The 23,987-nt window shown below is 50.8% G+C and overlaps 1 protein-coding gene across 1 annotated transcript in view; it reads right to left on the bottom strand.

The window, feature by feature from the left end:
• Positions 1-4,935: 4,935 nt before the first annotated feature.
• The window catches only part of LOC139381868 (protein FAM53B-like), a 49,468-nt gene continuing 30,416 nt past the window's right edge, over positions 4,936-23,987 (bottom strand). The window contains exons 3-7 of the mRNA XM_071125694.1: positions 10,515-10,572; positions 7,644-8,512; positions 5,650-7,244; positions 5,027-5,447; positions 4,936-4,988 (exon numbers count right to left, since the gene is read on the bottom strand). Coding sequence (XP_070981795.1) covers positions 6,903-7,244; positions 7,644-8,512; positions 10,515-10,572 — 1,269 coding nt within the window. The 3' untranslated portion in view covers positions 4,936-4,988; positions 5,027-5,447; positions 5,650-6,902. The remainder of the gene's footprint in view (positions 4,989-5,026; positions 5,448-5,649; positions 7,245-7,643; positions 8,513-10,514; positions 10,573-23,987) is intronic.

The raw sequence follows: 23,987 nt of genomic DNA, 5'->3' as shown, positions 1-23,987 counted from the left end.
GAGAGCCCAGTGGGGAGGGAGGGAGGGAGGGAGGGAGGGGGGGGGAGACAGGACTAGAGAGCCCAGTGGGGAGGGAGGGAGGGAGGGGGGGGAGACAGGACTAGAGAACCCAGTGGGGAGGGAGAGGGGGGAGACAGGACTAGAGAGCCCAGTGGGGAGGGAGGGAGGGGAGACAGGACTAGAGAGCCCAGTGGGGAGGAAGGGGGGAGAGGGGGGAGACAGGACTAGAGAGCCCAGTGGGGAGGGAGGGAGGGAGGGGAGACAGGACTAGAGAGCCCAGTGGGGAGGGAGGGGAGACAGGACTAGAGAACCCAGTGGGGAGGGAGAGAGGGGAGACAGGACTAGAGAGCCCAGTGGGGAGGGAGGGAGGGGAGACAGGACTAGAGAGCCCAGTGGGGAGGGAGGGAGGGGAGACAGGACTAGAGAGCCCAGTGGGGAGGGAGGAAGGGAGGGAGGGGAGACAGGACTAGAGAACCCAGTGGGGAGGGAGGGAGGGAGGGAGGGAGGGAGGGGGGGGGGCAGAACTAGAGAGCAACGGAGAGAAGCAGCACCAGCAGTCCTGACACATGGCCCACATTCACAGCCGTCCGCTTGCCTGCCCTCTCCTCTCCTCCCTCCCTGTCCTCTCATCCCCTCGCTTCTCCTTCCCTCTCTTCTCCTCCCATGTCACTGCTGCTCTTCAGATAAAAAGCCCCTTTGTTTCCCAGGAGGGAGGGAGAGAGGAAGGGAGGTCTCTAGGCTGCACTGCCACGATGCAACCATCATTTAACATGGAAAAGAGGACTTCCCCCTTGGCCTGTCATCTCCCCCTGGCCTGTCATCCCCACTGGCCTGTCATCCTCCGCTGGCCTGTCATCCCCCCCTGGCCTGTCATCCCTTACTGGCCTGTCATCTCCCCGCTGGCCTGTCATCTCCCCGCTGGCCTGTCATCTCCCCGCTGGCCTGTCATCCCCACTGGACTGTCATCCCCCCGCTGGCCTGTCATCCCCTCACTGGCCTGTCATCCCCCCGCTGGCCTGTCATCTCCCCGCTGGCCTGATATCCCCACTGGCCTGTCATCCCCAATGGCCTGTCATCCCCCCGCTGGCCTGTCATCCCCCCGCTGGCCTGTCATCTCCCCGCTGGCCTGTCATCTCCCCCTGGCCTGTCATCTCCCCCTGGCCTGTCATCCCCACTGGCCTGTCATCCCCCCGCTGGCCTGTCATCCCCCCGCTGGCCTGTCATCTCCCCGCTGGCCTGTCATCCTCCGCTAGCCTGTCATCCTCCGCTGGCCTGTCATCCCCCCCTGGCCTGTCATCCCTTACTGGCCTGTCATCTCCCCGCTGGCCTGTCATCCTCCGCTGGCCTGTCATCCCCCCGCTGGCCTGTCATCCTCCACTGGCCTGTCATCTCCCCCTGGTCTGTCATCTCCCCCTGGCCTCTCATCCCCCCGCTGGCCTGTCATCTCCCCGCTGGCCTGTCATCCTCCGCTGGCCTGTCATCCTCCGCTGGCCTGTCATCCCCCCCTGGCCTGTCATCCCTTACTGGCCTGTCATCTCCCCCTGGCCTGTCATCCCCCCCTGGCCTGTCATCCCTTACTGGCCTGTCATCTCCCCGCTGGCCTGTCATCCCCCCGCTGGCCTGTCATCCCCCCGCTGGCCTGTCATCCCCCCGCTGGCCTGTCATCTCCCCGCTGGCCTGTCATCCTCCGCTGGCCTGTCATCCTCCGCTGGCCTGTCATCCCCCCGCTGGCCTGTCATCCCTTACTGGCCTGTCATCTCCCCCTGGCCTGTCATCTCCCCGCTGGCCTGTCATCCCCCCGCTGGCCTGTCATCCCCCCGCTGGCCTGTCATCCCTTACTGGCCTGTCATCCCCCCCCTGGCCTGTCATCTCCCCGCTGGCCTGTCTTTGCTTCAGTGCTCAAACACAGGGTCAGCGGAGTCCACTACAGTGAGCGTGTCTGTGTAGTCCACTACAGTGAGCGTGTCTGTGTAGTCCACTACAGTGAGCGTGTCTGTGTAGTCCACTACAGTGAGCGTGTCTGTGTAGTCCACTACAGTGAGCGTGTCTGTGTAGTCCACTACAGTGAGCGTGTCTGTGTAGTCCACTACAGTGAGCGTGTCTGTGTAGTCCACTACAGTGAGCGTGTCTGTGTAGTCCACTACAGTGAGCGTGTCTGTGTAGTCCACTACAGTGAGCGTGTCTGTGTAGTCCACTACAGTGAGCGTGTCTGTGTAGTCCACTACAGTGAGCGTGTCTGTGTAGTCCACTACAGTGAGCGTGTCTGTGTAGTCCACTACAGTGAGCGTGTCTGTGTAGTCCACTACAGTGAGCGTGTCTGTGTAGTCCACTACAGTGAGCGTGTCTGTGTAGTCCACTACAGTGAGCGTGTCTGTGTAGTCCACTACAGTGAGCGTGTCTGTGTAGTCCACTACAGTGAGCGTGTCTGTGTAGTCCACTACAGTGAGCGTGTCTGTGTAGTCCACTACAGTGAACGTGTCTGTGTAGTCCACTACAGTGAACGTGTCTGTGTAGTCCACTACAGTGAACGTGTCTGTGTAGTCCACTAGTTTACATACACCTAAACTGGAAACATTTCAACTCAGTTTGTCCCAATTCCTGACATTAAATCCTCGTAACAATTCTCTGTTTTAGGTTTTGACTGACTGATACTGACTGTTACTTTTGATTTTGACCCCCCCCTTTGTTCAGGGACACATTATTCAATTTCGGTTAGTCACATGTCTGTGGAACTTGTTCAGTTTATGTCTCAGTTGTTGAATCTTATTTTCATACAAACATTCACACGTTAAGTTTGCTGAAAATAAACATCGTTGACAGCGAGAGGACGTTTATTTTTTGTTGTTGCCGAGTTTATATTCATATATCTGAAGACGGTAGACGAACATGTAAAACAACCATGTTTATTCCAATAGAAATACGTTCCATGTTTTTACCTTACATCGCGTTGTAGTAACAATATTATATTATTAAAAACGCCATATTAGCATCATCACTAAGTTTCTCTCTGGCGAATGAGGAGAGTAGATTTCATTTCAATGTTATTGTGTGAAATGTTCATTGATATACTCTGTATAGGCTGTGTGTGTGTGTGTGTCAGACCTGGGTTCAAACACTATTTGAAATAATTTCAATATTTTAACTGGGCTTGACTGATCTTGTCTGTTTAACCAGAATAATAGTCCCATCATCCAGGCAGGCCTAAAGCACTCCAGACACTCCTGGCAGGCCTAAAGCACTCCAGGCCTAAAGCACTCCAGGCAGGCCTAAAGCACTCCAGGCCTAAAGCACTCCAGACACTCCAGGCAGGCCTAAAGCACTCCAGGCAGGCCTAAAGCACTCCAGGCAGGCCTAAAGCACTCCAGGCACTCCAGGCAGGCCTAAAGCACTCCAGGCCTAAAGCAAACGATAAAAGTGTTTATCGTCAGATGGGGCCACAGTGTCTCCAGACCCCTCCTCTCTCAGCCTCTAGTCTTTATGCTGCAGTAGTTTATGTGTCGGGGGGCTAGGGTCAGTCTGTTATATCTGGAGTATTTCTCCTGCTTTATCCGGTGTCCAGTGTGAATTTAAGTGTGCTCTTTCCAATTCTCTCTTTCTCTCTCTCTTCTCTCGGAGGATCTGAGCCCTAGGACCATGCCCCAGGACTACCTGGCATGATGAATCCTTGTTGTCCCCACTCCATCTGGCCGTGCTGCTGCTCCAGTTTTCAACTGTTCTGCCTGCGGCTATGGAACCCTGACCTGTTCACCAGACATGCTACCTGTCCCAGACCTGCTGTTTTCAACTCACTAGAGACAGCAGGAGTGGGAGAGATACTCTTAATGATCGGCTATGAAAAGCCAACTGACATTTACTCCTGAGGTGCTGACTTGTTGCACCCTCGACAACTACTGTGATTATTATTATTTGACCCTGCTGGTCATTTATGAACATTTGAACATCTTGGCCATGTTCTGTTATAATCTCCACCCGGCACAGCCAGAAGAGGACTGGCCACCCCTCAGAGCCTGGTTCCTCTCTAGGTTTCTTCCTAGAGTTCTGGCCTTTCTAGGGAGTTTTTCCTGGCCACCGTGCTTCTATATTGCTTGCTGTTTGGGGTTTTAGGCTGGGTTTCTGTACAGCACTTTGAGATATCAGCTGATGTAAGAAGGGCTTTATAAATACATTTGATTTGTTTGAAAGATTTCAAATAGTATTTGAACCCAGGTCTGGGGGGGTGCTGTGTGTGAAATTAATTTTCCCCATTAAAAAGATAGAGGAAGGAGGAGGAAGGAATGTACAGACAGACGGTGTCTCTCAAAGTCCTCTCCATCGCCGTCCTCACGTCCCTGTTAACGTACTGTGGGAGGAATCGGTGTTGAGAAACAACCCAATCCCAGACGGGCCCCTAGCGCCCTACGCCCTCTGAGTGGATTTGATTGGTATAAGCAATAGGGTGAAACTTCCCCCTAGCCTATCAGAGGGAAAGGGGGGTGGGGAACTACGACCATATTGATTGACCTAATAATTATAAATAATTTATTGATTGACACTGGTCAAATCATCTCAGATCCCCACGTGCGTCAGGTTTAGGTGATCGATTGGGACGACATCCACTAGTCCAAGTGCAGATAATTAATACAAACTAGCTGTGTGTTCTGTTCATACCCAGTACAAACCAGCTGTTTATTCTGTTCATACCCAGTACAAACCAGCTGTGTGTCCTGTTCATACCCAGTACAAACCAGCTGTGTGTTCTGTTCATACCCAGTACAAACCAGCTGTGTGTTCTGTTCATACCCAGTACAAACCAGCTGTGTGTCCTGTTCATACCCAGTACAAACCAGCTGTGTGTTCTGTTCATACCCAGTACAAACCAGCTGTGTGTTCTGTTCATACCCAGTACATCATTATACAAACCAGCTGTTTATTCTGTTCGTACCCAGTACATCATTATACAAACCAGCTGTTTATTCTGTTCGTACCCAGTACATCATTATACAAACCAGCTGTGTTCTGTTCATTCCCAGTACATCGTTATACAAACCAGCTGTTTATTCTGTTCGTACCCAGTACATCATTATACAAACCAGCTGTGTTCTGTTCATTCCCAGTACATCGTTATACAAACCAGCTGTTTATTCTGTTCGTACCCAGTACATCATTATACAAACCAGCTGTTTATTCTGTTCATACCCAGTACAAACCAGCTGTGTGTTCTGTTCATACCCAGTACATCGTTATACAAACCAGCTGTGTGTTCTGTTCATACCCAGTACATCGTTATACAAACCAGCTGTGTGTTCTGTTCATACCCAGTACATCGTTATACAAACCAGCTGTGTGTTCTGTTCGTACCCAGTACATCGTTATACAAACCAGCTGTGTGTTCTGTTCGTACCCAGTACATCGTTATACAAACCAGCTGTGTGTTCTGTTCATACCCAGTACATCGTTATACAAACCAGCTGTGTGTTCTGTTCATACCCAGTACATCGTTATACAAACCAGCTGTGTGTTCTGTTCGTACCCAGTACATCGTTATACAAACCAGCTGTGTGTTCTGTTCATCACCAGTACATCGTTATACAAACCAGCTGTGTGTTCTGTTCATCACCAGTACAAACCAGCTGTGTGTTCTGTTCATCACCAGTACATCGTTATACAAACCAGCTGTGTGTTCTGTTCATCACCAGTACAAACCAGCTGTGTGTTCTGTTCATCACCAGTACATCGTTATACAAACCAGCTGTGTGTTCTGTTCATCACCAGTACAAACCAGCTGTGTGTTCTGTTCATCACCAGTACAAACCAGCTGTGTGTTCTGTTCATACCCAGTACATCGTTATAGATAAGGCATTCAGGCTAAGAGAGAAATGGTGATAGCCCAGACAGACAACAGACCCTCCTTCACCTTTCACTCCCAGGGTTTAGTCAGAGCAGGAGCCTGGTCTCTTCTCATGGACTACTGTAGTCTACAGGGTTTAGTCAGAGCAGGAGCCTGGTCTCTTCTCATGGACTACTGTAGTCTACAGGGTTTAGTCAGAGCAGGAGTCTGGTCTCTTCACATGGACTACTGTAGTCTACAGGGTTTAGTCAGAGCAGGAGTCTGGTCTCTTCACATGGACTACTGTACTCTACAGGGTTTAGTCAGAGCAGGAGTCTGGTCTCTTCACATGGACTACTGTAGTCTACAGGGTTTAGTCAGAGCAGGAGCCTGGTCTCTTCACATGGACTACTGTAGTCTATAGGGTTTAGTCAGAGCAGGAACCTGGCCTGGTCTCTTCACATGGACTACTGTAGTCTACAGGGTTTAGTCAGAGCAGGAGCCTGGTCTCTTCACATGGACTACTGTACTCTACTTGTCTTTGTCCTTTAAGCCTGTCAGCAGGGTTTACCTACTGTACCACCCAACTCCTCTTTCCCTTCACAGTCCCATTCCCCTGAGGGTGGTGAGTATAGTTCAGGGTCATGTTCATTCAGTCCCATTCCCCTGAGGGTGGTAAGAATAGTTCAGGGTCATTCCCCTGAGGGTGGTAAGAATAGTTCAGGGTCATTCCTTTAAGGGTGGTAAGTATAGTTCAGGGTCATGTTCATTCAGTCCCATTCCCCTGAGGGTGGTAAGAATAGTTCAGGGTCATTCCCCTGAGGGTGGTAAGAATAGTTCAGGGTCATTCCCCTGAGGGTGGTAAGTATAGTTCAGGGTCATGTTCATTCAGTCCCATTCCCCTGAGGGTGGTAAGAATAGTTCAGGGTCATTCCCCTGAGGGTGGTAAGTATAGTTCAGGGTCATGTTCATTCGGGAACATGAGAAAAAAAATGCATTAACATTTTGCAGCATTTCTCATTGGACATATCCAGGTTCTCTCTCCTCGTTTCAGTCTGTTTTGTTCCGTTTGGTGCCTTATGAAAACGACCCGGGTTCAGTTCCTCTCGATCTGATCGATGTCCAGATCTCCTCCCAGCTGATACACATCCTTCCTGGTGCCAGTGGCTGCCCCTTCGGTCACGTCGTCGCAGACCGGGGAGCTCAGCCAATCCAGCTCCTCGATGGAGCTGGCTAGATCCTCCTCCCTAGAGACACTTGTGACAACTCCGCTATCTTTGGAGCTGGAGGTTGGCTCGTCCAATCCCTGATTGCCTGCAGAGGTAAAGTCAGTCTCACATTGGTCAGTGGTCCTCAGAGGGGGCGGGCCCTGGGTTGATTGATAGCTGTCGTCCCCAGTGATCCCAGGGCAGCTGAGGCTTTGGAAATTCCGAAGTTTCTGTGGATAGAAAAAATATATTTTTTTATATGAATTTGTTATGAATATTTATTTGGTCACACAGGAAAAAGAAACTAAAGCAAACCGTGACTGGACTGGGATAGAGAGGAGAGAGAACTACACAACATGCAGGATCCTGAACAGACATAGTCAGTCAGACCCCATGAACAGCATTGGCAGTTACTCTACAGTTGGTTTCCATGGAGATGCAATATTTCGCTGGCTTGACGGGACACTATTGGACTTGTTCAATAATAGCGGTTGAAGAAACACACAACTTGACCTTTTTAAATTGTTTGCTTTACCCAACAGTGCAGGAAAGATTTGAGCTAGCTATAGCAGACCAGATCCTCCTGAATTACAACACAGGTAAACCCATTATATTCGTCCCCTTCGAACCTGTGTCATCTTGGTCAGGTCCAGAGAAGGCCTCTGTTTGTGTGAGTCGGCTGGTCTCCTCCGCTTCATACCCATCTTCTTGTCGCTGAGGACGCAGGGCTGAGAGCGACTCCGGGCCAGCCCCCCCTGCCCAGCACGGCGCTTCATCTCTGGGGTGGAGTCTGGGGAGCTCAGGGGCGACGCCGGCACTCCCTGGATCTCTGGGAGGCAGATCTGTTCATGAGAGAGGTAGAGGAAGGGCCTGGGGGGCTCTGAGGACCGGGAGGAGTAAGAGGGAGGGGCTAAACCGCTGAAATAGGAAGGGCAGGAGGTGAAGCCAGTGAGATCCAGGGAGAGGGTGTTGGAGCGAGCTGGCAGGCTGAAGCTGAAGCTACGCTGCATGGCAGGGAACCCTAGCTGCTGAGAGCGTGTCCCTCCTCCTGATGCAAATCCTCTCTGGACACTTCCTCCGCTGTGGGATCGCCTCTTCGCCACAGCCGTCCACACCCCGGACCCCTGGGGCCTCCAGGTCGACGACCGGCCTCCCAGGTCCTCTGAGCAGGAGACGGAGCGGCACTGGCGTTTGGAGGGTGGAGCGGTGGAGGGTGAGGAGGCTACGGCGGCTGACGTCTCACCCAGGCTCAGGTCCTGTAGCAGGCTGGTGATGGCGCCCGGGATGGAGGGGATGGCGCCCGGGATGGAGGTGATGCTGGTGGGACCCAGTCCTGCGTCTCTGACTGGGCTCGGGTAGTAGTGGGGGGGTAGAACCTCGGAGGGCAGGACATCCCACAGGTTCTCCAGGCAACAGGACTCCACTGAGGGTCTCTGGTGATGCAGCGCTCCACAACACCCCCGGCCCAGACCCACATCACCCCACCTGCTGCCGGTCTCTGCAACACAACATGGTAATAGTCAGGGGGGGGGGGGGGGGACATATAGCCTACAACACGGTAATAGTCAGGGGGGGGGGACATATAGCCTACAACACGGTAATAGTCAGGGGAGGACATATAGCCTACAACATGGTAATAGTCAGGGGGGAGGGGGGGACATATAGCCTACAACATGGTAATAGTCAGGGGGGAGGGGGGGACATATAGACTACAATACAACATGGTAATAGTCACCCATAGGGCGGCGCACAATCGGCCCAGTGTCGTCCGGGTTTGGCCATCATTATAAATACGAATTTGTTCTTATCTGACTTGCCTAGTTAAATAAAAAAGGTTCAATCTTTTTAACATTTTTTAAATTACAAAAAAATAAGCTATCAAGGAAAGTTAGTCTGGTAGAAGTTAGCCTACTGGAAGCTAACGGTATGGTTTTGCATTTCAAAATAGTGTTGTAGCCTGTGGGGACATTGTTCTGTGAACATTAATGAACAGTTTCAACAGGTCTACATGCCGTTTTGCATTTATACACGCGTGTCAACATCTGTGCAGCGCGAGCGGGGAACTAACAACGCAGCCAGACAGCTCTAGCAATGAATGAGGAAGTGCATACGGACTGGATCTGAAAATGGGCGCTGTGAAACCAGTGGGATGAACAAAACCCAGTCGGTGAATCGAAACCTAACAGCTAAATTGGAAAGATTGGTTGCCAAACAAGACTGTTTTACGTGGCTGTTATATGTATTTACTATGGATCCCCATTAGTTCCTGGTGTTTCCTATGGATCCCCATTAGTTCCTGGTGTTTCCTATGGATCCCCATTAGTTCCTGGTGTTTCCTATGGATCCCCATTAGTTCCTGGTGTTTCCTATGTGTAACGGATGTGAAACGGCTAGCTTAGTTAGCGTGGGCGCTAAATAGCGTTTCAATCGGTGACGTCACTTGCTCTGAGACCTTGAAGTAGTAGTTCCCCTTGCTCTGCAAGGGCCGCGGCTTTTGTGGAGCGATGGGTAACGATGCTTCGAGGGTGACTGTTGATGTGTGCAGAAGGTCCCTGGTTCGCGCCCGGGTATGGGCGAGGGGACGGTCTAAACTTATACTGTTACATATGGATCCCCATTAGTTCCTGGTGTTTCCTATGGATCCCCATTAGTTCCTGGGGTTTATTATGGATCCCCATTAGTTCCTTTGGTTTATTATGGATCCCTATTAGTTGCAAGGCAGCAGCTACTCTTCCTGGGGTTTATTATGGATCCATATTAGCTGCAAGGCAGCAGCTACTCTTCCTGGGGTTTATTATGGATCCCTATTAGTTCCTGGGGTTTATTATGGATCCCTATTAGCTGCAAGGCAGCAGCTACTCTTCCTGGGGTTTATTATGGATCCCTATTAGTTCCTGGGGTTTATTATGGATCCCTATTAGTTCCTGGGGTTTATTATGGATCCCTATTAGCTGCAAGGCAGCAGCTACTCTTCCTGGGGTTTATTATGGATCCCCATTAGTTCCTGCCATGGCAGCAGCTACTCTTCCCGGGGTTTCCTATGGATCCCCATTAGTTCCTGGGGTTTCCTATGGATCCCCATTAGTTCCTGGGGTTTCCTATGGATCCCCACTAGTTCCTGGGGTTTCCTATGGATCCCCACTAGTTCCTGGGGTTTCCTATGGATCCCCATTAGTTCCTGGGGTTTCCTATGGATCCCCATTAGTTCCTGGGGTTTCCTATGGATCCCCATTAGTTCCTGGGGTTTACTATGGATCCCCATTAGTTCCTGGGGTTTACTATGGATCCCCATTAGTTCCTGGGGTTTACTATGGATCCCCATTAGTTCCTGGGGTTTACTATGGATCCCCATTAGTTCCTGCCATGGCAGCAGCTACTCTTAATTCCAACTGAATCCAATATTAGGCTAAATTCAGAGCTGTTATTTGGTCTCGGGTAAATCAGAAACATCTCATCCTAGGTAAGCCAGCCACTCCTACAGCCATTATATCCACACTCACCCATGACTCCACAAGAGAAGAGTGCTCTCCCCTGAAGGCTCATGGTCTCTGCCTTGATCTGTGGAAACACAAGCCATCACATCAGGAAACAACACCTGCCTTCGGGTTGGAAAGCCCCTCCGCCAAGTCACCTCACCTCAACACTGGAGCTTAACGTTCTGTCACCTCACCTCACCACTGGAGCTTAACGTTCTGTCACCTCACCTCACCACTGGAGCTTAACGTTCTGTCACCAAGTCACCTCACCACTGGAGCTTAACGTTCTGTCACCAAGTCACCTCAACACTGGAGCTTAACGTTCTGTCACCAAGTCACCTCACCACTGGAGCTTAACGTTCTGTCACCTCCCCTCAACACTGGAGCTTAACGTTCTGTCACCAAGTCACCTCAACACTGGAGCTTAACGTTCTGTCACCAAGTCACCTCACCACTGGAGCTTAACGTTCTGTCACCAAGTCACCTCAACACTGGAGCTTACCGTTCTGTCACCAAGTCACCTCAACACTGGAGCTTAACGTTCTGTCACCAAGTCACCTCAACACTGGAGCTTAACGTTCTGTCACCAAGTCACCTCAACACTGGAGCTTACCGTTCTGTCACCAAGTCACCTCACTACTGGAGCTTAACGTTCTGTCACCAAGTCACCTCCCCTCAACACTGGAGCTTAACGTTCTGTCACCAAGTCACCTCAACACTGGAGCTTAACGTTCTGTCACCAAGTCACCTCACCACTGGAGCTTAACGTTCTGTCACCAAGTCACCTCACCTCAACACTGGAGCTTAACGTTCTGTCACCAAGTCACCTCACCACTGGAGCTTAACGTTCTGTCACCAAGTCACCTCAACACTGGAGCTTAACGTTCTGTCACCAAGTCACCTCCCCTCAACACTGGAGCTTAACGTTCTGTCACCAAGTCACCTCAACACTGGAGCTTAACGTTCTGTCACCAAGTCACCTCAACACTGGAGCTTAACGTTCTGTCACCTCAACACTGGAGCTTAACGTTCTGACACCAAGTCACCTCACCACTGGAGCTTAACGTTCTGTCACCAAGTCACCTCAACACTGGAGCTTAACGTTCTGTCACCAAGTCACCTCCCCTCAACACTGGAGCTTAACGTTCTGTCACCAAGTCACCTCAACACTGGAGCTTAACGTTCTGTCACCAAGTCACCTCTCCACTGGAGCTTAAAGTTCTGTCACCAAGTCACCTCACCTCTGGAGCTTAACGTTCTGTCACCAAGTCACCTCAACACTGGAGCTTAACGTTCTGTCACCAAGTCACCTCACCTCAACACTGGAGCTTAACGTTCTGTCACCTCAACACTGGAGCTTAACGTTCTGACACCAAGTCACCTCACCACTGGAGCTTAACGTTCTGTCACCAAGTCACCTAAACACTGGAGCTTAACGTTCTGTCACCAAGTCACCTCACCACTGGAGCTTAACGTTCTGTCACCAAGTCACCTCACCACTGGAGCTTAACGTTCTGTCACCAAGTCACCTCAACACTGGAGCTTAACGTTCTGTCACCAAGTCACCTCACCTCAACACTGGAGCTTAACGTTCTGTCACCAAGTCACCTCAACACTGGAGCTTAACGTTCTGTCACCAAGTCACCTCTCCACTGGAGCTTAACGTTCTGTCACCAAGTCACCTCAATACTGGAGCTTAACGTTCTGTCACCAAGTCACCTCACCACTGGAGCTTAACGTTCTGTCACCAAGTCACCTCACCACTGGAGCTTAACGTTCTGTCACCAAGTCACCTCACCACTGGAGCTTAACGTTCTGTCACCAAGTCACCTCACCACTGGAGCTTAACGTTCTGTCACCAAGTCACCTCACCACTGGAGCTTAACGTTCTGTCACCAAGTCACCTCACCACTGGAGCTTAACGTTCTGTCACCAAGTCACCTCACCTCAACACTGGAGCTTAACGTTCTGTCACCAAGTCACCTCACCTCAACACTGGAGCTTAACGTTCTGTCACCAAGTCACCTCACCACTGGAGCTTAACGTTCTGTCACCAAGTCACCTCACCACTGGAGCTTAACGTTCTGTCACCAAGTCACCTCACCACTGGAGCTTAACGTTCTGTCACCAAGTCACCTCACTACTGGAGCTTAACGTTCTGTCACCAAGTCACCTCACCACTGGAGCTTAACGTTCTGTCACCAAGTCACCTCACCTCAACACTGGAGCTTAACGTTCTGTCACCAAGTCACCTCACCTCAACACTGGAGCTTAACGTTCTGTCACCAAGTCACCTCACTACTGGAGCTTAACGTTCTGTCACCAAGTCACCTCAACACTGGAGCTTAACGTTCTGTCACCAAGTCACCTCACCACTGGAGCTAAACGTTCTGTCACCAAGTCACCTCTCCACTGGAGCTTAACGTTCTGTCACCTCCCCTCAACACTGGAGCTTAACGTTCTGTCACCAAGTCACCTCACCTCAACACTGGAGCTTAACGTTCTGTCACCAAGTCACCTCAACACTGGAGCTTAACGTTCTGTCACCAAGTCACCTCAACACTGGAGCTTAACGTTCTGTCACCAAGTCACCTCAACACTGGAGCTTAACGTTCTGTCACCTCCCCTCAACACTGGAGCTTAACGTTCTGTCACCAAGTCACCTCCCCTCAACACTGGAGCTTAACGTTCTGTCACCAAGTCACCTCACCACTGGAGCTTAACGTTCTGTTACCAAGTCACCTCACCACTGGAGCTTAACGTTCTGTCACCAAGTCACCTCACTACTGGAGCTTAACGTTCTGTCACCAAGTCACCTCACCACTGGAGCTTAACGTTCTGTCACCAAGTCACCTCACCTCAACACTGGAGCTTAACGTTCTGTCACCAAGTCACCTCACCACTGGAGCTTAACGTTCTGTCACCAAGTCACCTCACCACTGGAGCTTAACGTTCTGTCACCAAGTCACCTCCCCACTGGAGCTTAACGTTCTGTCACCAAGTCACCTCCCCACTGGAGCTTAACGTTCTGTCACCAAGTCACCTCACCTCAACACTGGAGCTTAACGTTCTGTCACCAAGTCACCTCACCTCAACACTGGAGCTTAACGTTCCGTCACCAAGTCACCTCACTACTGGAGCTTAACGTTCTGTCACCAAGTCACCTCAACACTGGAGCTTAACGTTCTGTCACCAAGTCACCTCACCAATGGAGCTTAACGTTCTGTCACCAAGTCACCTCTCCACTGGAGCTTAACGTTCTGTCACCTCCCCTCAACACTGGAGCTTAACGTTCTGTCACCAAGTCACCTCCCCTCAACACTGGAGCTTAACGTTCTGTCACCAAGTCACCTCACCACTGGAGCTTAACGTTCTGTCACCAAGTCACCTCACCACTGGAGCTTAACGTTCTGTCACCAAGTCACCTCACTACTGGAGCTTAACGTTCTGTCACCAAGTCACCTCACCACTGGAGCTTAACGTTCTGTCACCAAGTCACCTCACCTCAACACTGGAGCTTAACGGTCTGTCACCAAGTCACCTCACCACTGGAGCTTAACGTTCTGTCACCAAGTCACCTCACCACTGGAGCTTAACGTTCTGTCACCAAGTCACCTCCCAACTGGAGCTTAACGTTCTGTCACCAAGTCACCTCCCCACTGGAGCTTAACGTTCTGTCACCAAGTCACCTCACCTCAACACTGGAGCTTAACGTTCTGTCACCAAGTCACCTCACCTCAACACTGGAGCTTAACGTTCTGTCACCAAGTCACCTCACTACTGGAGCTTAACGTTCTGTCACCAAGTCACCTCAACACTGGAGCTTAACGTTCTGTCACCAAGTCACCTCACCACTGGAGCTTAACGTTCTGTCACCTAGTCACCTCAACACTGGAGCTTAACGTTCTGTCACCAAGTCACCTCAACACTGGAGCTTAACGTTCTGTCACCAAGTCACCTCACCTCAACACTGGAGCTTAACGTTCTGTCACCAAGTCACCTCAACACTGGAGCTTAACGTTCTGTCACCTAGTCACCTCAACACTGGAGCTTAACGTTCTGTCACCAAGTCACCTCACCACTGGAGCTTAACGTTCTGTCACCTAGTCACCTCAACACTGGAGCTTAACGTTCTGTCACCAAGTCACCTCAACACTGGAGCTTAACGTTCTGTCACCAAGTCACCTCACCTCAACACTGGAGCTTAACGTTCTGTCACCTCCCCTCAACACTGGATCTTAACGTTCTGTCACCAAGTCACCTCTCCACTGGAGCTTAACGTTCTGTCACCAAGTCACCTCACCACTGGAGCTTAACGTTCTGTCACCTAGTCACCTCAACACTGGAGCTTAACGTTCTGTCACCAAGTCACCTCAACACTGGAGCTTAACGTTCTGTCACCAAGTCACCTCACCTCAACACTGGAGCTTAACGTTCTGTCACCAAGTCACCTCAACACTGGAGCTTAACGTTCTGTCACCTAGTCACCTCAACACTGGAGCTTAACGTTCTGTCACCAAGTCACCTCACCACTGGAGCTTAACGTTCTGTCACCTAGTCACCTCAACACTGGAGCTTAACGTTCTGTCACCAAGTCACCTCAACACTGGAGCTTAACGTTCTGTCACCAAGTCACCTCACCACTGGAGCTTAACGTTCTGTCACCTAGTCACCTCAACACTGGAGCTTAACGTTCTGTCACCTAGTCACCTCACCACTGGAGCTCAACGTTCTGTCACCAAGTCACCTCACCACTGGAGCTTAACGTTCTGTCACCAAGTCACCTCACCACTGGAGCTTAACGTTCTGTCACCAAGTCACCTCACCTCAACACTGGAGCTTAACGTTCTGTCACCAAGTCACCTCAACACTGGAGCTTAACGTTCTGTCACCAAGTCACCTCAACACTGGAGCTTAACGTTCTGTCACCAAGTCACCTCAACACTGGAGCTTAACGTTCTGTCACCAAGTCACCTCCCCACTGGAGCTTAACGTTCTGTCACCAAGTCACCTCACCACTGGAGCTTAACGTTCTGTCACCAAGTCACCTCCCCACTGGAGCTTAACGTTCTGTCACCAAGTCACCTCAACACTGGAGCTTAACGTTCTGTCACCAAGTCACCTCAACACTGGAGCTTAACGTTCTGTCACCTAGTCACCTCACCACTGGAGCTTAACGTTCTGTCACCAAGTCACCTCACCTCAACACTGGAGCTTAACGTTCTGTCACCTCCCCTCACCACTGGAGCTTAACGTTCTGTCACCAAGTCACCTCACCACTGGAGCTTAACGTTCTGTCACCAAGTCACCTCACCTCAACACTGGAGCTTAACGTTCTGTCACCAAGTCACCTCAACACTGGAGCTTAACGTTCTGTCACCAAGTCACCTCCCCACTGGAGCTTAACGTTCTGTCACCAAGTCACCTCACCACTGGAGCTTAACGTTCTGTCACCAAGTCACCTCCCCCCTGGAGCTTAACGTTCTGTCACCAAGTCACCTCACCACTGGAGCTTAACGTTCTGTCACCAAGTCACCTCTCCACTGGAGCTTAACGTTCTGTCACCTAGTCACCTCAACACTGGAGCTTAACGTTCTGTCACCAAGTCACCTCCCCTCAACACTGGAGCTTAACGTTCTGTCACCAAGTCACCTCAACACTGGAGCTTAACGTTCTGTCACCAAGTCACCTCTCCACTGGAGCTTAACGTTCTGTCACCAAGTCACCTCAACACTGGAGCTTAACGTTCTGTCACCAAGTCACCTCAACACTGGAGCTTAACGTTCTGTCACCAAGTCACCTCACTACTGGAGCTTAACGTTCTGTCACCAAGTCACCTCACTACTGGAGCTTAACGTTCTGTCACCAAGTCACCTCACCTCAACACTGGAGCTTAACGTTCTGACACCAAGTCACCTCAACACTGGAGCTTAACGTTCTGTCACCAAGTCACCTCAACACTGGAGCTTAACGTTCTGTCACCAAGTCACCTCAACACTGGAGCTTAACGTTCTGTCACCTCCCCTCACCACTGGAGCTTAACGTTCTGTCACCAAGTCACCTCACCACTGGAGCTTAACGTTCTGTCACCAAGTCACCTCACCTCAACACTGGAGCTTAACGTTCTGTCACCAAGTCACCTCCCCACTGGAGCTTAACGTTCTGTCACCAAGTCACCTCCCCACTGGAGCTTAACGTTCTGTCACCAAGTCACCTCAACACTGGAGCTTAACGTTCTGTCACCAAGTCACCTCAACACTGGAGCTTAACGTTCTGTCACCTAGTCACCTCCCCACTGGAGCTTAACGTTCTGTCACCAAGTCACCTCTCCACTGGAGCTTAACGTTCTGTCACCAAGTCACCTCAACACTGGAGCTTAACGTTCTGTCACCTAGTCACCTCACCACTGGAGCTTAACGTTCTGTCACCAAGTCACCTCACCTCAACACTGGAGCTTAACGTTCTGTCACCAAGTCACCTCACCTCAACACTGGAGCTTAACGTTCTGTCACCAAGTCACCTCACCTCAACACTGGAGCTTAACGTTCTGTCACCAAGTCACCTCACTACTGGAGCTTAACCTTCTGTCACCAAGTCACCTCACCTCAACACTGGAGCTTAACGTTCTGTCACCAAGTCACCTCAACACTGGAGCTTAACGTTCTGTCACCAAGTCACCTCAACACTGGAGCTTAACGTTCTGTCACCAAGTCACCTCACCACTGGAGCTTAACGTTCTGTCACCAAGTCACCTCACCACTGGAGCTTAACGTTCTGTCACCAAGTCACCTCACCACTGGAGCTTAACGTTCTGTCACCTCCCCTCAACACTGGAGCTTAACGTTCTGTCACCAAGTCACCTCCCCACTGGAGCTTAACGTTCTGTCACCAAGTCACCTCACCTCAACACTGGAGCTTAACGTTCTGTCACCAAGTCACCTCACCTCAACACTGGAGCTTAACGTTCCGTCACCAAGTCACCTCACTACTGGAGCTTAACGTTCTGTCACCAAGTCACCTCAACACTGGAGCTTAACGTTCTGTCACCAAGTCACCTCACCAATGGAGCTTAACGTTCTGTCACCAAGTCACCTCTCCACTGGAGCTTAACGTTCTGTCACCTCCCCTCAACACTGGAGCTTAACGTTCTGTCACCAAGTCACCTCCCCTCAACACTGGAGCTTAACGTTCTGTCACCAAGTCACCTCACCACTGGAGCTTAACGTTCTGTCACCAAGTCACCTCACCACTGGAGCTTAACGTTCTGTCACCAAGTCACCTCACTACTGGAGCTTAACGTTCTGTCACCAAGTCACCTCACCACTGGAGCTTAACGTTCTGTCACCAAGTCACCTCACCTCAACACTGGAGCTTAACGGTCTGTCACCAAGTCACCTCACCACTGGAGCTTAACGTTCTGTCACCAAGTCACCTCACCACTGGAGCTTAACGTTCTGTCACCAAGTCACCTCCCAACTGGAGCTTAACGTTCTGTCACCAAGTCACCTCCCCACTGGAGCTTAACGTTCTGTCACCAAGTCACCTCACCTCAACACTGGAGCTTAACGTTCTGTCACCAAGTCACCTCACCTCAACACTGGAGCTTAACGTTCTGTCACCAAGTCACCTCACTACTGGAGCTTAACGTTCTGTCACCAAGTCACCTCAACACTGGAGCTTAACGTTCTGTCACCAAGTCACCTCACCACTGGAGCTTAACGTTCTGTCACCTAGTCACCTCAACACTGGAGCTTAACGTTCTGTCACCAAGTCACCTCAACACTGGAGCTTAACGTTCTGTCACCAAGTCACCTCACCTCAACACTGGAGCTTAACGTTCTGTCACCAAGTCACCTCAACACTGGAGCTTAACGTTCTGTCACCTAGTCACCTCAACACTGGAGCTTAACGTTCTGTCACCAAGTCACCTCACCACTGGAGCTTAACGTTCTGTCACCTAGTCACCTCACCACTGGAGCTTAACGTTCTGTCACCTCCCCTCAACACTGGATCTTAACGTTCTGTCACCAAGTCACCTCTCCACTGGAGCTTAACGTTCTGTCACCAAGTCACCTCACCACTGGAGCTTAACGTTCTGTCACCTAGTCACCTCAACACTGGAGCTTAACGTTCTGTCACCAAGTCACCTCAACACTGGAGCTTAACGTTCTGTCACCAAGTCACCTCACCTCAACACTGGAGCTTAACGTTCTGTCACCAAGTCACCTCAACACTGGAGCTTAACGTTCTGTCACCTAGTCACCTCAACACTGGAGCTTAACGTTCTGTCACCAAGTCACCTCACCACTGGAGCTTAACGTTCTGTCACCTAGTCACCTCAACACTGGAGCTTAACGTTCTGTCACCAAGTCACCTCAACACTGGAGCTTAACGTTCTGTCACCAAGTCACCTCACCACTGGAGCTTAACGTTCTGTCACCTAGTCACCTCACCACTGGAGCTCAACGTTCTGTCACCAAGTCACCTCACCACTGGAGCTTAACGTTCTGTCACCAAGTCACCTCAACACTGGAGCTTAACGTTCTGTCACCAAGTCACCTCAACACTGGAGCTTAACGTTCTGTCACCAAGTCACCTCCCCTCAACACTGGAGCTTAACGTTCTGTCACCTAGTCACCTCAACACTGGAGCTTAACGTTCTGTCACCAAGTCACCTCCCCTCAACACTGGAGCTTAACGTTCTGTCACCAAGTCACCTCAACACTGGAGCTTAACGTTCTGTCACCAAGTCACCTCAACACTGGAGCTTAACGTTCTGTCACCTCCCCTCACCACTGGAGCTTAACGTTCTGTCACCAAGTCACCTCACCACTGGAGCTTAACGTTCTGTCACCAAGTCACCTCACCTCAACACTGGAGCTTAACGTTCTGTCACCAAGTCACCTCAACACTGGAGCTTAACGTTCTGTCACCAAGTCACCTCCCCACTGGAGCTTAACGTTCTGTCACCAAGTCACCTCACCACTGGAGCTTAACGTTCTGTCACCAAGTCACCTCCCCACTGGAGCTTAACGTTCTGTCACCAAGTCACCTCAACACTGGAGCTTAACGTTCTGTCACCAAGTCACCTCAACACTGGAGCTTAACGTTCTGTCACCTAGTCACCTCACCACTGGAGCTTAACGTTCTGTCACCAAGTCACCTCACCTCAACACTGGAGCTTAACGTTCTGTCACCTCCCCTCACCACTGGAGCTTAACGTTCTGTCACCAAGTCACCTCACCACTGGAGCTTAACGTTCTGTCACCAAGTCACCTCACCTCAACACTGGAGCTTAACGTTCTGTCACCAAGTCACCTCCCCACTGGAGCTTAACGTTCTGTCACCAAGTCACCTCACCACTGGAGCTTAACGTTCTGTCACCAAGTCACCTCCCCCCTGGAGCTTAACGTTCTGTCACCAAGTCACCTCACCACTGGAGCTTAACGTTCTGTCACCAAGTCACCTCTCCACTGGAGCTTAACGTTCTGTCACCAAGTCACCTCACCACTGGAGCTTAACGTTCTGTCACCAAGTCACCTCAACCCTGGAGCTTAACGTTCTGTCACCAAGTCACCTCAACACTGGAGCTTAACGTTCTGTCACCAAGTCACCTCTCCACTGGAGCTTAACGTTCTGTCACCAAGTCACCTCAACACTGGAGCTTAACGTTCTGTCACCAAGTCACCTCAACACTGGAGCTTAACGTTCTGTCACCAAGTCACCTCTCCACTGGAGCTTAACGTTCTGTCACCAAGTCACCTCAATACTGGAGCTTAACGTTCTGTCACCAAGTCACCTCACCACTGGAGCTTAACGTTCTGTCACCAAGTCACCTCACCACTGGAGCTTAACGTTCTGTCACCAAGTCACCTCACCACTGGAGCTTAACGTTCTGTCACCAAGTCACCTCACCACTGGAGCTTAACGTTCTGTCACCAAGTCACCTCACCACTGGAGCTTAACGTTCTGTCACCAAGTCACCTCCCAACTGGAGCTTAACGTTCTGTCACCAAGTCACCTCCCCACTGGAGCTTAACGTTCTGTCACCAAGTCACCTCACCTCAACACTGGAGCTTAACGTTCTGTCACCAAGTCACCTCACCTCAACACTGGAGCTTAACGTTCTGTCACCAAGTCACCTCACTACTGGAGCTTAACGTTCTGTCACCAAGTCACCTCAACACTGGAGCTTAACGTTCTGTCACCAAGTCACCTCACCACTGGAGCTTAACGTTCTGTCACCTAGTCACCTCAACACTGGAGCTTAACGTTCTGTCACCAAGTCACCTCAACACTGGAGCTTAACGTTCTGTCACCAAGTCACCTCACCTCAACACTGGAGCTTAACGTTCTGTCACCAAGTCACCTCAACACTGGAGCTTAACGTTCTGTCACCTAGTCACCTCAACACTGGAGCTTAACGTTCTGTCACCAAGTCACCTCAACACTGGAGCTTAACGTTCTGTCACCAAGTCACCTCACCTCAACACTGGAGCTTAACGTTCTGTCACCAAGTCACCTCAACACTGGAGCTTAACGTTCTGTCACCTAGTCACCTCAACACTGGAGCTTAACGTTCTGTCACCAAGTCACCTCACCACTGGAGCTTAACGTTCTGTCACCTAGTCACCTCAACACTGGAGCTTAACGTTCTGTCACCAAGTCACCTCAACACTGGAGCTTAACGTTCTGTCACCAAGTCACCTCACCACTGGAGCTTAACGTTCTGTCACCTAGTCACCTCACCACTGGAGCTCAACGTTCTGTCACCAAGTCACCTCACCACTGGAGCTTAACGTTCTGTCACCAAGTCACCTCAACACTGGAGCTTAACGTTCTGTCACCAAGTCACCTCAACACTGGAGCTTAACGTTCTGTCACCAAGTCACCTCCCCTCAACACTGGAGCTTAACGTTCTGTCACCTAGTCACCTCAACACTGGAGCTTAACGTTCTGTCACCAAGTCACCTCCCCTCAACACTGGAGCTTAACGTTCTGTCACCAAGTCACCTCAACACTGGAGCTTAACGTTCTGTCACCAAGTCACCTCAACACTGGAGCTTAACGTTCTGTCACCTCCCCTCACCACTGGAGCTTAACGTTCTGTCACCAAGTCACCTCACCACTGGAGCTTAACGTTCTGTCACCAAGTCACCTCACCTCAACACTGGAGCTTAACGTTCTGTCACCAAGTCACCTCAACACTGGAGCTTAACGTTCTGTCACCAAGTCACCTCCCCACTGGAGCTTAACGTTCTGTCACCAAGTCACCTCACCACTGGAGCTTAACGTTCTGTCACCAAGTCACCTCCCCACTGGAGCTTAACGTTCTGTCACCAAGTCACCTCAACACTGGAGCTTAACGTTCTGTCACCAAGTCACCTCAACACTGGAGCTTAACGTTCTGTCACCTAGTCACCTCACCACTGGAGCTTAACGTTCTGTCACCAAGTCACCTCACCTCAACACTGGAGCTTAACGTTCTGTCACCTCCCCTCACCACTGGAGCTTAACGTTCTGTCACCAAGTCACCTCACCACTGGAGCTTAACGTTCTGTCACCAAGTCACCTCACCTCAACACTGGAGCTTAACGTTCTGTCACCAAGTCACCTCAACACTGGAGCTTAACGTTCTGTCACCAAGTCACCTCCCCACTGGAGCTTAACGTTCTGTCACCAAGTCACCTCACCACTGGAGCTTAACGTTCTGTCACCAAGTCACCTCCCCCCTGGAGCTTAACGTTCTGTCACCAAGTCACCTCACCACTGGAGCTTAACGTTCTGTCACCAAGTCACCTCTCCACTGGAGCTTAACGTTCTGTCACCAAGTCACCTCACCACTGGAGCTTAACGTTCTGTCACCAAGTCACCTCAACCCTGGAGCTTAACGTTCTGTCACCAAGTCACCTCAACACTGGAGCTTAACGTTCTGTCACCAAGTCACCTCTCCACTGGAGCTTAACGTTCTGTCACCAAGTCACCTCAACACTGGAGCTTAACGTTCTGTCACCAAGTCACCTCAACACTGGAGCTTAACGTTCTGTCACCAAGTCACCTCTCCACTGGAGCTTAACGTTCTGTCACCAAGTCACCTCAATACTGGAGCTTAACGTTCTGTCACCAAGTCACCTCACCACTGGAGCTTAACGTTCTGTCACCAAGTCACCTCACCACTGGAGCTTAACGTTCTGTCACCAAGTCACCTCACCACTGGAGCTTAACGTTCTGTCACCAAGTCACCTCACCACTGGAGCTTAACGTTCTGTCACCAAGTCACCTCACCACTGGAGCTTAACGTTCTGTCACCAAGTCACCTCACCACTGGAGCTTAACGTTCTGTCACCAAGTCACCTCACCTCAACACTGGAGCTTAACGTTCTGTCACCAAGTCACCTCACCTCAACACTGGAGCTTAACGTTCTGTCACCAAGTCACCTCACCACTGGAGCTTAACGTTCTGTCACCAAGTCACCTCACCACTGGAGCTTAACGTTCTGTCACCAAGTCACCTCACCACTGGAGCTTAACGTTCTGTCACCAAGTCACCTCACTACTGGAGCTTAACGTTCTGTCACCAAGTCACCTCACCACTGGAGCTTAACGTTCTGTCACCAAGTCACCTCACCTCAACACTGGAGCTTAACGTTCTGTCACCAAGTCACCTCACCTCAACACTGGAGCTTAACGTTCTGTCACCAAGTCACCTCACTACTGGAGCTTAACGTTCTGTCACCAAGTCACCTCAACACTGGAGCTTAACGTTCTGTCACCAAGTCACCTCACCACTGGAGCTAAACGTTCTGTCACCAAGTCACCTCTCCACTGGAGCTTAACGTTCTGTCACCTCCCCTCAACACTGGAGCTTAACGTTCTGTCACCAAGTCACCTCACCTCAACACTGGAGCTTAACGTTCTGTCACCAAGTCACCTCAACACTGGAGCTTAACGTTCTGTCACCAAGTCACCTCAACACTGGAGCTTAACGTTCTGTCACCAAGTCACCTCAACACTGGAGCTTAACGTTCTGTCACCTCCCCTCAACACTGGAGCTTAACGTTCTGTCACCAAGTCACCTCCCCTCAACACTGGAGCTTAACGTTCTGTCACCAAGTCACCTCACCACTGGAGCTTAACGTTCTGTTACCAAGTCACCTCACCACTGGAGCTTAACGTTCTGTCACCAAGTCACCTCACTACTGGAGCTTAACGTTCTGTCACCAAGTCACCTCACCACTGGAGCTTAACGTTCTGTCACCAAGTCACCTCACCTCAACACTGGAGCTTAACGTTCTGTCACCAAGTCACCTCACCACTGGAGCTTAACGTTCTGTCACCAAGTCACCTCACCACTGGAGCTTAACGTTCTGTCACCAAGTCACCTCCCCACTGGAGCTTAACGTTCTGTCACCAAGTCACCTCCCCACTGGAGCTTAACGTTCTGTCACCAAGTCACCTCACCTCAACACTGGAGCTTAACGTTCTGTCACCAAGTCA

The sequence above is a fragment of the Oncorhynchus clarkii genome, chromosome 23 (assembly GCF_045791955.1).
Source record: "Oncorhynchus clarkii lewisi isolate Uvic-CL-2024 chromosome 23, UVic_Ocla_1.0, whole genome shotgun sequence".
Taxonomy (NCBI): domain Eukaryota; kingdom Metazoa; phylum Chordata; class Actinopteri; order Salmoniformes; family Salmonidae; genus Oncorhynchus; species Oncorhynchus clarkii.
This window is presented reverse-complemented; position numbering and strand designations above follow the sequence as displayed.